The sequence below is a fragment of the Cheilinus undulatus genome, linkage group 6 (assembly GCF_018320785.1).
Source record: "Cheilinus undulatus linkage group 6, ASM1832078v1, whole genome shotgun sequence".
Lineage (NCBI taxonomy): Eukaryota > Metazoa > Chordata > Actinopteri > Labriformes > Labridae > Cheilinus > Cheilinus undulatus.
In genome coordinates this window covers 34,930,382-34,946,038 of record NC_054870.1, presented here as the reverse complement: position 1 = coordinate 34,946,038, position 15,657 = coordinate 34,930,382, and the positions used below count along the sequence as shown (strand labels likewise).

At 39.8% G+C, this 15,657-nt stretch overlaps 1 protein-coding gene across 1 annotated transcript in view; it reads left to right on the top strand.

The window, feature by feature from the left end:
- pcsk2 (proprotein convertase subtilisin/kexin type 2) overlaps window positions 1–15,657 on the top strand; it is a 54,229-nt gene that overhangs the window by 1,010 nt on the left and 37,562 nt on the right. The window contains exon 2 of the mRNA XM_041788867.1: window positions 1,229–1,333. Within this exon, the coding sequence (XP_041644801.1) occupies window positions 1,229–1,333 (105 nt within the window). The remainder of the gene's footprint in view (window positions 1–1,228; window positions 1,334–15,657) is intronic.

The following is a 15,657-nucleotide window of genomic DNA, read 5'->3' as shown; positions in this document are numbered from 1 at the left end:
ATTTATTGTTCTCACAATTGGTTATTTATTTATTAAAAGCCATTTCAACCTGCCATTTTCATCATTTATCACACACATCTTCCTCTATCTTTCACAGATAGAGTGCACATCTTATCCACTGTATCTCAACAAACACGGCCTTTTCCTTCCCTCAGCATGTTCACTGTCTGAGGCAGTACATCTTATGATAAACCCTGACGAATGCAGCATGCGTACAACACGTCAAAATAGGTAACAAATCATTTATGTCATAGTAATGGAAATGATTCCCTGACAGTGAGCGTACTTTGTCACATGTCAAAATAAATGTGTGGGAGAAATCGGCCGGAGCGTTAGCTAGTGAGGCGTAGCAGGGGTGTCCGCTGCTCTGAGTGAGGATTTACCTCCACAATAACAACAAAGCAATCCTTTTCCTACGTGTAATTCATCATAATGTGTTGTCTGTGAGATATCCAGCTCTGTGATTGCTACTTCACCGGAAAACAGCCCCCCCTTCCTCCTCAACATCTTCTACCTCCCTGCCTCCCAGGTTATGTAATCAGCAGCTATATTTGTCTTAATGGGATATGCACCATTAAACAATGTCTGTGTCGTCCGATGAACTTCTATTGTTGTTTAATTAACAAGACCGGGACACCGAATCTGAACCCACATGCAAATGAGAGCACAAAGAGAGATAAAACAGAGAGGCAGAGATGTTTGATGTGCAAATATCCAAGTAAGCATTATTCAATAAAAGAGCATTCAATGGAGGTCCTGTATTTGTATCATTTGCATCTCATGCATGATCTGCTACTAAAAAATGAAGAGTAGAAGAAGACAAGAGTAGTCCTCATGCTTTCATAATTTTGTTTTCTCATTGGATGTGGCAGGCACAGCAGAAAGCCTTTATACTGAGGATTGACCTGTCCCCTTGCTGTTATTAAAGCATAAGGGGGTCTTTAATCTGAGCACTCTGCCAGAGGGAAATCTCCGGATGATGCATCTCATTTCCCTGCCCTGCTGATTTATAATGGTTGAAATCAGCGCTGTTCTCCAGAGCCTTAAAATAGACCCTCATTTAAAGCTATAGAATCAGTGCCCTTGTTCCCCACCTGGAAAATGACCTCCTGCCTTCTCCATTTGTAATCCATTGTGTTTTTCAGCCACTTTCTGATTGCTTCCTTCATGTTTCTCCTCTCTTTCTCTGCTCTGGATTCATCCATCTTCTTCTTTTTTGCCCACACAGCTTCCCTTTGGAGAGGGGCTCTTTCACTTGTACCCTCAGGACACTTCAAAGAGACGGAGCAAACGCAGCGCCCGAAGCAGACAGCGGCTCCAAAATGACCGCAGGGTAAGCACACACAATAGAGAGGTGCACTATGAGAAAGCACACTGTGTGTCACCTGCACGCATGAACCCAAAGAAGCACGGATCCTCTTTCAGTTTGCGTGACAATTGTTATTCTGAGGCATGCTTCCATTTAGAAAACATTGCACAAGGAATGTTGGACACACTAAATGCAAATTCAACATTTAAGTCGGTATAAGAGGGCACAAACAGGGCAACAAAAAGGATTATAAACAGAAACAGGGTTCATTATTAATTAAATATGCAGGGGAAAAAAACAAACAAGGCTGCACTGTGTTTTACATTCATCAGCTTTAACAACAGCAGCATACATGTCCATTGTTTGGTCTCTACTTGTTGTAGGTGGCTTTGGTGTCTGTAGAGTTCTATGACTCAGTATATATAAGCCCCAAGGGTTTTCTGCAAAATACATTAAAGCAAAATTAATAAATAATGTTGTTGATGCATGTAGATCATGTTCAGAGCAAGGGTGTAAAATATGTGAGAATTTTCTCTAATATGAAAATGTTAGGGTGTAAAAGATGATGTCCACAGCAGCAGTCTGCATCTCATGGACTCAGTTTTCATTATAGCAGCTGTCAGTGGCTGATATCAGAGCAGCAATTTTCAACAGGAAATTGTTTGCACAGCCATCACATGTATAAAAATGAACATTGAGAAAAAAAATCCCCAAAGCCAAGAGCAAAACACTGTTTTTCAAGGTTGTTTTCATTATTGCTGTGAAAGATAAATTCATCCTTAAAACTCCTGTGAGGTAAATATTTATGTTTTATGAAATGGGCTGAAAGTTACATTGATGCCTCTATATGACCCACAAAAACAAGAGTTATTTCAATCAGAAGAGACTTACTAGTAGTAATTTATTGTGGCGTTGATGAGGGAGGCAGGGTCAGATGAGGTGTAGAGAGAATCTAAACCAGGACACCAATGAGGTAGCTTGGTATGCAGGATGAGATGAACTGAAGACCTGTGAGGATCTAGACTAGGTGCTGAATGGAGGTGGCTGGGGTGGAGGAGAATTGCAGCTGTGAAAGAGAGGACAACAGATTTCAAATATGGCAGGTGCTTGATGATTGGTCAAACAAGGTTGTGGCAGAATCTGATTGGCTTAGCGCTTAAGAGAGTGAACGCCCATAATCAGCTGATCATGAGAGCAGGAAGAGAGAGACTGGAAGAAGGGAGAGATATCAGTAAGTGGTGACTAAGAAATGAGTAAAAGATACAGACTGTAACCAAAACTGCATACTACTGCTGCTACTATTTCTTATGTATACTACTTACTGAGCTAAAAGTTAGTACACCATTCCTTCATCATCATCTTCATCATCTTAAACCAGCTATTTACAGTAGGTCAAACAACAATTAAGATGTGTTGCAGTATAGTTAATATTATTTTATATGCGGGCCATCAAGCTTCACTTTTAGATTGTCCGAGGGCTGCAATGCGCTTTGGGGCTATTTGATATGACCTGTGTGCTCCTATGTCATGCTTAAATGGATAATCTAGTATACATCAGGGGATTTCTGGCATATACTAAAAGCATACTGTACTATTAAAGCATACTATGAATTTGGATCATACTGTTCTCAGCGTTATGATATACTAAATATGAATGCAGTGAAAGTGGGCCATTTATGACACAGCCACAGAATTTCTTTACAGTGAAAAATGTCTCAGGTGACTAATTTGAAATCTGGTTGACACAAATTTTGTTGCTTTGGTAAACTAGTCTACACTAGTCTATGTAAACACTTAGCACTAGTTATTAAAGCAAGGATTACAGCATCAGCGTGTCAATGAAACTGGTTTGCAGAGTGCTGACATCAGCACAGCCTTTGGCTCTCCCTGCAGGTTAAAGTTCACGTTTGTGTTGAGAATGGCTATCATTGCCCCTGCTAAGGGGTTGACGTAATCTCAGCCTGACACGGCGTATATACGCTTTACTGTTAATTTTATAGATCAAATTACTGCCAGACTGCACTGCTCATACAAGATGCCATTGAATGTCAACGTACTTGTTTATGTATGGGTGGTATGGATATTTGGCAGTAGGGCATTAGCCAATAACCACAGATACATTGGCTTCTAGAAGCAGATGACAGTGTCAGGGCTTAAACAGAATATTTGACCAGGAACAAACAATTAAACAAATATAGTGGCTGCAGGGAGACGTTGCAGTTGCTCAACCAAAATCTGCTCAAAAAGAAAATAAAGTTTGCAACAAATGCATTAAATAAAACATGAATGCACTTAGAATGGATGTTAATCTCATTGTGATTAACTAAATGCATTATGTAACCATGACAGCCTTAGAAAATGTTATTAGGGCACCTCAAAGCCCTGTGAGATGCCACCTCATAAATACACAGATGTCAATCACATCACAACTTTCTATTAAAGTTTTTCTGCATGTTTCCATTTATGTACGTAAATTCCATTCCTTATAATAAGAGACATTAAATGGAAGTGGACCTTATTATTTTTATAATAAGTGTTGCCGTGGTACATGATTATGCTTCTATTGTAAATAATGGATTATGGCAAATTATAGTCCTACTCGTGATGCTCAATTATGCTATAAGTTCCCCTTAGTTACAATGACATCCAGAAACAATAAAGCACAATCAAAACAAACCAAGAAGAGATCCTTCTCAGTTAATAGAGTTGCATACTGTGGAAAAGTGGTTCAGGATCAGTGTCCTGATTTGTCCAAGGAAAACAACAATGTTACCTTCGAGACTTTGTCTTTAATGGTTCCACCTCATTGGAGCATACATCCAGATTTTTAGAGTAAACCTGTGGGACTTTAAGAAACAGAAAGTCAGTAGAGCAAGCTTGTAAGACTCAGGGGACCAGTTCGGCACAGATGTTTTTTAAGATAACAAATGTCCTATTTATATTTAAAAAGATGTATGAAAATTTAAAATATTTATACTTTAATTAAAAGCAAAACTAATACCAGAAAAAAACCTAATAAAGGGAAGCCTCAGACTTTCCTTTTTGGCTACATATGGTTTCCTGTTCATTTCCCTGCCTTTGCCACTCTTTTCCAGTTTTATATGAAGAATTTAGTCTTTGTGATGTATAGAAAATAATGTAATTATATTCTTAAAGGTCTATGATAACCCAGTACCCATTTTAGTGTGATGTAAGACTTGGAAAAAGAGCAACTCTCACATCTAAAAGGGCAGGACTCGACAGTGTAAACCATTGTCACCTCGTTTTAGATTCATTTTATGTTGATTGACCCATGGCTAAATAGAAAAATGATTCAGCATCATTATAAAAACATGAAACACAAAGATGTGCTTTATATTCAGGCTCTTATCTAAACTAAACAGTGTAGCTGCTGGCTGAGCCCCACGTGTTCGGCTGTGTGTTTAGCTGTGTCCACTGTTGGAGGCGGTGAACATGGAGGTCCTGCAGCAGACAATCAGCTAACCTCTCTAATTGCGCTTGTGAGAGGTGCTAATGAAAATAAATGTGAGCCACTCCACAGAGCTAGTGCAGCTGATGGAAGAGAGACAGTGAGGACATGGGCAGGTCTAAATGTTCCGTATACTAGGGTTTTAATCAGATGCTTGACATGCTCATATGCTACTGTGCAGATATTGATTTCTGTGCATCTTGGGAATGGATGAGGCCAGCCGGGCTGATTTAATGTTGCCTGTTTATCATTCTGAAGTGTTTACATCCAATGTTTCAAGGTAGAAGGGTGGACGCAAGTCAGTTTTTCACCAGTGGTTTTTATCAAAAGAGGAAGTAGTTTATTTGTGTTGAACTTTTAAAAGAAAGAACAACATCAGTAAATTGTTTAGCTTTAAAATTCTATGCAGTTTCATCATAAAGCTTTTAGGAACATTCAAAGAAACACAATGTAAGAGACAACTTGAATCATGGTGAAAAAGGAAAACACCTTTGACATTTCAAATGGAAACTTGATTTTATGCATTCACACAATTTGGTTAATCAATTATAGTCTTATCTGGCTGTTGTGTGTATATATATATATATATATATATATATATACACACACACATATAATTATATAATATAATATAATATAATTTTTGCACTGAAATGTCTCCTTTAAATGAGCATTCTGATGTTTTCTATATTCTTATGTTTGTATGTACACCATCTCAAATATTTCCAGCAGCTTTCTAAGCCAGAGAAAGGTCTGTGGTTCATGCCTAGTCATGATGGCTGCCAGTACAGAGTGTGAGAGACAGGACATGTTTATCCCTGCTGTAGAAAAGCTGGATGATATGTGGAAGACTCTACATAAGCACCATTTTGGTCTCATCAGACTAAAGAACTTTCTTCCACTTGACCATGGAGTCTCCCACATGCCTTTTGGCGACCTCCAGTTGAGATTTATTATGAGTTTTTCCTCAACAGTGGCTTTCTCTTTGCCACTCGCCCATAAAGCTTTGACTGGTGAAGAACCCGGGCAACAGTTGTTGTATGCAGAGTCTCTCTCATCTCAGGTGAAGCTTGTAACTCCTTCAGAGTAGTCATAGGGGTCTTGGTGACCTCTCTCACTAGTCCCCTTCTTGCACGGTCACTCAGTTATGAGGATGGCCTGATCTAGGCAGATTTACCCATGTGCCATATTCTTTTAATTTCTTAATGAAAGATTTAACTGAACTCCGGGGGATGTTGGGGATCCTTTTAAATGGTTTTGTATTCATTCCCTGACTTTTTTTTTCAATAACCTTTTCTCTAAGGTGTTAGGAGTGTTCTTTTTGTATTCATGGTGTAATGGTAGCAAGGAATACTGATTAACTAGTGACTGGACCTTCCAGAAACAGGTGTCTTTATACCACCACTTGAACCCATTCACTGCACTCAGGCGATCCCAATTTCACTCATTTTGAGACTACTGGCCACAATTGGCGGGACCTCTGTTGAATTAGGTCAGTGACTTTTGAGGGGATGAATATTTTGGCAATCATTATTTTACTTACAGATTTTTTTAAATTTAATTAGCATTACCTTGTAGAAATCTGTTTTTAGTTTGACACTGAAAAAGTCTCTTTTCTTTGTATCTTTGGCTGACCGCTGAGGCCAGCCCTACAGATGGCTGTGGCTGTGTCTTGCTGAGTGAGTGACTGAGTGATGCTATGTTCAGTCATACCGTACAGAGTTGGGTTTGCTTGCACTAAAAGCCGTTGATAATGGCTGCCTCCATTGTGGTAAATAAAGCTATACATACAGAATTGCACTATGGGCGTGGTTTAGTTGGACTGAAAGCTCTGTAATGGCTGCCTCCACTTCTAGAAATACCTCAGATATAGCTTTAGCATTGTGTCCTCTTTACTAGAACTGGACCACATCTCTGTATGAAATAAAGAGGATAAACAACCCAATAAGCTTTTCATGTTGGGAAAGATGTTGTTGTGTGAATGCTTGTCTACAATGGCTGCTAGCAGAGCAATTAGCTCAGAATTAGCCACAGCTGCGCTTTTGTCAAACTGGACATTTCTTGATAAAAACAAGTGCAGAGGGCAACACTGAAAGCTTTCCGTGACAGAAAATGACGTTGACGCTCTTCTGCTGACCTGCTTTAGCGTGAGTGTAACAGTTAAGGGGGAAAAAGTTAGTTGTTGTAAGTGGTTGTATACAAGGCCTGCTAGTGGAGTGATTAGCTGGGACTTAGCTGCAGCAGAGGTTTTGTTGGAACTGGACAACATGCTTTATTAAAACAAGCGCGGAGAGCAACACTGAAAGCTTTCTGTGATGGAACAGATGTTTTTGCTCTACTCTCAGTCTGTTTCGGTATGGGTTTCTGATCATTACAGTCAGCTTGTCCGGTATATCCAGGGTCTGCTGCCACTTTAGCTGTCAGCTTGGATGTCGCTGTAGCAACGCCAGTTTACTTAGAACTGGACCACATTTCTTGTTAAAACCAGAGCAGAGAGCCACACCAAAAGCTTTTCTTGGCAAAGAAGATGTTTTGCGTGCCTCCTGTAGTGATATGTCCCCTCCCCACACAAAAGAGCACAAAATAAAGGGAGGATATTTTCTCCTCACTGTCCTGCTAGCAACATTAGCGCTGTGGTTGACTCGATGTGTCTGTGTAAGGGCATGTGTTTCTGTGTAGCCAATCATATGCAATAGAAGACAAGCAGGAGGGGATGGGGGATGACGTTGCTCATGGCTGCATTTACCATTCAGTCTCCACACAGAGAGAGAGGGAGAGAAAGGTGTGAAAACTTTGTATTTATAAATGAAAATAAGACAGATATAGGTGTAGATATAGAGATAGATTTATAGATTGATTGATACATACATAGACTACAATTGTTGTATTTAGGAGCAGGTTATCCAAGTACAACTTGTTATAAATATGTATAAAAAAATAATTTTACTATTCACAAAAGAAAGCTGGAAGAAAGATGTGTATTAGATTGATTTCCCAGGGTATTAAGGGTGACTGTATTAAAAGAGCATGTTGACCCACTTCTGACTCAACCACCATCTTTTCCCTCCTTTCCTCTTCAGTCCCTCTTCTCTCAACCTTATACAGCTCATGTCCAACTCTGACCGCTATTCATTTGCACATCCAGACCTTTAACTTGTCCACCCATCCATGGCTCCTCTCTATTTTACATGAGACATTACAGTCACTTTCTATTTAAGGCACATGAAGAAGTGGGTCTGGATTAGACCGAGGTGGAACATGGAATAAATCTTTGTGAATGAGCAGCATCCCTTGACCCTGAAGACACATACTGGGGAAAGCCAGCAAGGAAACGAGGACAGAGGATGAGGATGAGACAGAGAGAGAGGCAGAGGCTCTTTGATTTGAAGTGAAGTGAAGCGTGTGAGCTGTGAGCAGGCAGCGGGTAAAAAGGCAGAGAGTGATGGCAGTGCATGGGCACTGTTTGATGCTGTGAGTGGGCAGTATGACATGCCGTCTCAGGGGAAATACCAGCTCTCCTGCCAAGTGATGGAATAAATTGATGATGGACGGAGAGAAGAGGGAAAGCGGGGATAATGCAGAGAGAGTGTTGGTGGTTTCCCTCTGAATCAAGCCGATTTAAAAAAGAAAAAGCAGAAGATACACATATAAATACAGTGATTTATTTCTTTAAGGGTTGACTTATCCTTCAAAGGACTTCCTAACATCTTGATTTACAATGTGTGTGCCTTCTGATTGCCTCAAGTGTGCCGTAAAAGAAAGACCTGGATGAATAGGCCATAGTCGTTTTAAAAGGCCATCTTAAGTGCTGCTTTGCTCTCTTATCTGTGGCTGCAAACACACCAGACAATGCATGTTTCCTTTTGCCGCACTGTAGTGGGTTTGCCAAGAGAAACATTGACCCATGGAGACCCATGTTCACTACGTAGCTCTGAATGTGTGAAAAGACATTTAGCTTTTATTGATTAAGATATAAAACTGGAGTTGTGTTATTGAGGTACCCAAGTGTTTTGTAGTATTAGGTTTGTTTTTTCTAAAGATAGACCTTATCCTTTGTATTTCCTCATCCTAGCCCTGATACGTCATGAGTTCAAGGAAAGCTGTGAGGGAGAATTAATGAGGGCTTAGAAAAAGACAGCAGTGATGATGTTACTGACATCATGGGGGTTGAAACTACAATCTACCAAAGTCTGACACCAATAATAGTCTATCAGTCTGGTTCATTCTAAATGTGACGTGGGCAATCTGGTGAAAAATGTGACTTCATGACCTCTGCTTTGCTTGCTATGTGCTGAAACAGGATTTAAGAGCAACTCAAAGTGTTGATATGTTTAAATGAAAATTAAAAACTTTTGCAGTCTGGCTTCTGATAAGAAGTTGTTGGACAGGGTAAGAGATCTGAATCTTTCAAAATCTCATGATGTGACCCAGGATTGATTTTCAATTCAAACCAATTCCCGATTAGACAACATATCGATTTTTTAATTTACCTTCTTCCCAGTCTGCTGTGCATTAACAAGCTGTAAATTAATGACCAAACTGGCAATATGTGCTTTGAAAGAAGAACCAAGATTATTATAGATAGACACTAGCTCAATGGGTACAACCTGCAAAGTTAAGATAGAATGGATGTTCCCTGGTAACTCACTTTTATTTGAAAATACCATGTGTTTGGTTTTGTCTGCATTTAAAACCAATTTGAGTTTCTGCAGACGAGATAGGACATTAAAAGCAGACTGCAAAAACTCAAAAGCCTGGATAATTTATGTTGAACAGCAATAAATAACAGTGTCATCTGCATAAAAATGATATGAGGCACATTGTGATCTACCATACAGATAGTTTGCAAACCAGGATGCTGCTTGGTTTGATAAGCCAATATGCTGAAGTGTACTTAACAGCAAACCATGGTGGACAGTGTCAAATGCCTTTGAAAAGTCTATAAAAAGAGCCACACAGTATTTTTTACTGTCCAGGGCCTAGATAAAATCATTGAAGACTTTAAGAGCAGCTGTGACAGTGCTCTGCCGCTTTCTAAAGCTAGACTGAACTGATGATAAAATGTTATTCATATCCACAGATTCCTTCAGCTGATCACTGACTAACCTTTCAAACACTTTAGCCAATAGACACAATTTAGAAATTGGCCTATAATTATTTACTTCAGACGGTTCACCTTATTTTAGGAGGGGAAGTACAAAGGCAGACTTCCATATTTTGGGGATTTTGTTAGTCATGAGACTTCAATTAAAAATGTAAGATAGGGGCTCTGCAATAAAATCGGTCACCAGTTTTAGAAAAAATGGGTCAAGTTTGTCAGGACCTGCAGCTTTTCTGGAATCCAGATTCCTGAGGGCTCTCTGAACCTCAGAGGCAGATACAAGTGAAAAATTAAAGTACAATCGTTAGGTCTTTTGACAATCTCTATATCACTGTTTGAAACAGACTTTGTTAGATCAGGGTTCAATGATTCAAATAAGTAGCCTGCTGAGATAAAATGCTCATTAAAATAGTTTAACACCTCAGACTTTTCGGTCAGTATGTGTGACTCACGAACTAAAAAACTTGGGGGTTTGCCAGTTGACACTGTGCCACTGTCCAAAATTTCTTCAGGTCATTTAGATTTTTGGAGGTTTCAGACAAATTAAGGAGGTTCACATATTGCGAAGTTGATGAAAATGAAGCCAGTTAACCCAAGCAGCATCCCTTTCTTTAAGGAGATTTCCAATTTCAGATGAAGACCAGGGATTGTTGCACCCTTTGACCCTAAGTTTGCGGAAGGGAGCATGCTTATTAATTAATGCTGTGAATTCATCATAAAAGTACTTCCAGGCCAGCTCTACATCATCAGTGAGACAAACTCTGCTCCATTCTATTCAAGCTAGATCATGATAAAAAGCCTGTTCATTAAAATATTTGAAATCTCTCTTAACAGGTAACTGAGGCTTATTCTTAGGGATTTTAGCATTTCTAACTGCTACAATGGCACAATGATCACTTAGATCATTTGCAAAAAGCCAATAATTTGGCTTTTGGACAAAAAAATGTTTGATGTCAAAGTGAGAATAGGTTTCTACAAAGTAATGTCAATTAGATTAAAAAAATGAAATGTAACATGAGTATTGTATGCATAGATATTCAAGACAGTACTTAGTAAATTCACCCTCTGCAATCACAGCACTGAGTCTGCGTGGATAGGTCTCAGTCAAGCTTGCACATCCAGACACTGCAATTTTCCATTCTTCTTTGCAAAACTGCTCAAGCTCTGTCAGGTTGCACAGAGATCAAGTGGAACAGACCTTTTCAAGTCCAGCAAATTCTTTATTGGACTTAGGTCTGTGCTTTGACTTTGCTGCGTTAGAACATTCACCTTGTTGTCTTCAAACCATTGCTGTATGCTTCGGCTCATTGTCTTGCTGGGAAATAAATCTTCTCCCAAGCCTCAGTTCTCTTGCAGGCTGAATGAGGTTGTCCGTAAGTATTTGTCCTCAAAGATTTTGCTATATTTTGCAACCCTATACCTTTACAAGCCTTCCAGGACTGGCTGCTAAGAAGCATTCCCACAGCATGATGCTGCCACCACTGTGCTTCACAGGGATGGTGCGTTTGCAGTGATATGCAGTGTTTGGTGGACAAGATTTAATCTGAGTTTTTGGCAGCAGTGACTTTCTCTTTGTCACTTCATAAAGCTTTGACTGGTGAAGAACCCGGTCAACAGTTGTTGTATGCAGAGTCTCTCCCATCTCAGATGCTGAGTCTTGTAACTCCTTCAAAGTACTCATGGGTGTCTTGGTGTCCTCTCTCACTAGTCTCCTTCCACGGCCACTCAGTTTGTGTGGACAGTCTGATCTAGGAGGATGTACATGTCATATTCCTTCAATTTCTTGATGATGCATTTAACAGACGTTGAGTACCCTTGGAAATGGTTCTGTATCCATGTCCAGACTTTAAATTTTCAATAACCTTTTCTCTGAGGTGCTTGGAGTGTTCTTTTGTCTTCATGGTGTAATGGTGGCCAGGAATCAGATGATCCCCATTTAACTAATTGTGAGACTGCTAGCACCAATTGGCTGGACCTCTGTTGATTTATGTCAGTTACTTTAAAGGGGGTGAATATTTCTGCATTCACTTATTTTACATTACACATTTTTGTTTTATTGACACTACTTTGTAGAAATCTGTTTTCACTTTGACATTAAAGAGGAGTTTGTATTTCATGGTCAAAAAACCCAAATCATATTGACTATGATTGATTCATAAAATCAATAAAAGGGTAAAACATCCAAGAGGTGAATGCTTTTTATAGGCACTTTAATTTTCCTCCTTACTGTAGAAAAGTTGAAGCTTTTTTTTCTGTGAATGCTGTTGTATCCATGGTCAAATCTGTAGACTCTGTTTATCATTCGGCTCTTGGATTTATAACCTGGAAACCTAATGAGTTACTTTCCACCCCTGTATACACTATTCACTTTCCCATTATCATTTCTTTTAAACAGAATTTTAAAAAGTATTACAAGGTAAATGTTGTCACAACCTCCTCTTATATTATTCACAAGTTGTGAATAATTCATGCATGATACGCATACAGATGTCTCTAAATGTTATTGCCACTCAGAATTCATGTTGATCGTAACATTTTCTGTTTGATTCTTTGTTTTCTAAAGATTTTTATAAAAGTAATAATACTTCCTTCCTGAGCATTGAAGAATTTGAAATGCTCTTATCATCGCTAACACTTCAATACTTATGGGTCATTTCAGTAAGTGGGGAACCTTTCACAGAAGAACGCCTCCACCCACACACATTAGACAGATATAAAAGACCTAATTACTAAGTGTCCTTGAGACTGTACAATTCTATTGTTAAATCCTCTGCTTTCACACTTGCACAGGACTTCTTTTTTCAGCCCATATAATGGGCTTGATTTGCTCCCCCAGTGATCGGAGTTAAGATCTGAAGATTGTCTAGTCTTTGGCCTGCCTGAGCTTCTACTTAGACTTTACCAAGACTTTCTCCTGCCAGCCCCATGGGACAGTGAGCTGATGTTAGTCAGCAGCAGGATATGATCCGAAGAATTCACACCAAACAAATGGGAGATCCCCCATGGAGTGTATGCAAACAAACAGTGCAGTCTCCATGAATGTACTCAAACAGCATCATTATGTTTTCTTTGTCCCAGTATATTCTCTGTTCTTTGCTGATTCTGTAGAATCACATTTAGCATTGAAGTAGACTTTTGCTTTGTTTGCCACTTCTGGTCAGCCTTTTTACATCATGTGTTGACTTCAGAGGTCCGCTCCTCTTCCAACAGGCATGTTCTCCAACTGAACAGCCTGAGCAGGAGTGTTTTAGCCTGAAATTCTCTCCAAATATTAAGGAGAGCATATGCGAAAACATCTAAGGTAATAGCTAGGCCATTAGGTTTTAGCTATCCAGCCTTGAATGCCATGTTTTCCTCACTCCTGCTGTTAGATATGAGCGCAGTGAGTTGTGAGCAGTGTTTGGTTTGCTTTTTGAAGAAAAGAACATGCAGCAGAAATGAAAAACTTATATTTTTGTCAAAGACCCACTGCCATTAGGATGGCAGCTGCTCACCAATCAAGCACCTGAAACCCCGTCATTTTCTCTGTTATCTTCCAGTGCTTGATAAATTCATTGTGGCTGCTTTGGGTAAGCATTTCCAATCCAAAACACAGCTGCTCATCTTCCTCCGATAATTCAAAGAATCAGCAGCATATATGTGTGTAATTGATGTCTTTTGTGAAAATGTACAGGGAGGAAGAAAACAAAACTCCATTTCTTGTGCAGCAGGTGAGTCTGGAAGCGGAGGCTCCATCTGCAGCCGCTCTGATTAGGGGGAAAGAAAAGAATAGACCTTTTGATTTACATGATGCTCTGCCTTTCGGGTGCTGTAGAGCACAGCTTGGTTAGCCATTTTTCTAAAGCAGCACAGGTCTGTATCCACAAGCTTAAGAAATCCTGTCTTAGGTTGTTCGTATACATCAGTGATACAAAAACACCTGGTGAGCTAACCTGACACGCCAGATGAATTTTTTTCACACATCCATCTTGGAAAGCTTCAATAGGAAACGTTTGGGAGAAGGCAGAGGCTTTGAAAAAACTCAGAGTGTGATTGGATGAATGTTCTGTCTGTCATATCTCTATGGGCCAATCAGAGGAACAAAACACGTGATGTAGGCGCTATCGAGCTGCGCGTGAGCAGCTACCGAGGAATAATGCGAAATATGGCGACTATAGACATGTAAGTACTAGACTTTTGTCGTTTTTGAAAAGAAAACAACTCACTGCTGTTCTTTGTTCTTCTTTTAACGAAGAAATGTCGTCAAGTTCTGATAAAACTGGCGCTTTAGCAGCATCCATGCTAAGCTCTTCCGCCATAATTGCACTGGCCTCTTGCTGCTGCTTGTTTACGTCACGACTCTGCCGCGCCTGAAAGTACTGCCCCTCGTCGCTGATTGGTCCTGTCACTTTCTAACTGGGCCCAAACAGTTCAGATGGGAGCTTTGCAAGATGGATTTGCCAGTGAAAAGAAAGAAACTGGCGTATCCATCTGCTTTACAAGGTTACTGGTGAGCTCCTTTCCTTTGAAATGTTGTTTGTTTTTGTCTATGGCCACCACTGAAAATAGTTTAAAACTGGTTCTAAATTGAAGGTCTTCTCAGTTATTTGAATGTATTGATTTAATGTCTGCTTTTGTCAAGAGAGTCGCCACATTTACACATAAACAGAGACTTTAAAGTCTTATCTGTATTACCATGCAGTGCATTAGCAGCCAAAGGATATATGTTGGTTAGAGTTGGTTTCAGTCCCAAAGTACCAGCATGCATGATCACCACAGGCTACTGTTAGTCATCAGGCAATTTCCTTATCCAGAGGTGTGGGCTCGAGTCACACAACTTGGACTCGAGTCACAATTTTGATGACTTTGGACTCGACTTGACAATATCATCAAAGACTTGCAACTCAACTTGGACTCTGACATCAATGACTCGGGACTTGACTCGGACTTGAGTCCGATGACTTGAAAATACTTGAGATTCTCAGTGAGTGTGTTGAGTAAAATGTGCCCCCATTCAAAGTATTCAACTAACGCAGTGATACTCAACCCGCAGCTCTCGAGCCGCATGTGGCTCTATAGTGACCAGTTGCGGCTCTTTTAAGGCTTACTTTAAAAAATCCTTCCGAAATCCTCTATAAATATAAATCCACACAAAGAAGACAGACTTTAACTTCCATAAAAAGTAAAAATTAAAAAAAATAAATAAATAAATGAAAATAAAAAAGTTGTATACCGTTGGATGCACGCTGGACGGAGGAACGTGCGTAACAGAAGCGCAGAGGAAGTCCGCTGGTGGTGCATCTCTTCATCAAGTTAATTCATAGAGGTGTGCTGTCTTGTGTTCAAGGCGAAGCTTCTAATGCCCTCGTTTTAACACATTTCTTCAGTCACTCCCTGCCGATGCTCTCCCATACTCATAGTTGATGATGACTTCTGCCATGTGCATCATCATCAATGAGCCAAACACACACGGATCACATTTTAAAATAATATCAATTTGAGTAAAACTGTCCAAACGTGGGTGTTTCATTTGATCTTAAATGTACTGATAATAACAACTGTCAAAAGGGCAGAAACAGAAAAATGAAAGCAACAAACTGGCAGGACAGAACGATTTGTGAGGGGGAGCTGCAGTGTGAGGCAGGACCGGTTTTAGCCATTTGGAGGCCCAGGGCAAAGACCAATATGGGGACCCTCCCCCTTTAGCTAAAAGCAAGAACAATGAGAGGAAAAAAAATAGAAAGCATAACTTTAAGGTAACATTGTCCATCCATCCTTTCATCCATTTTCTATACCCCT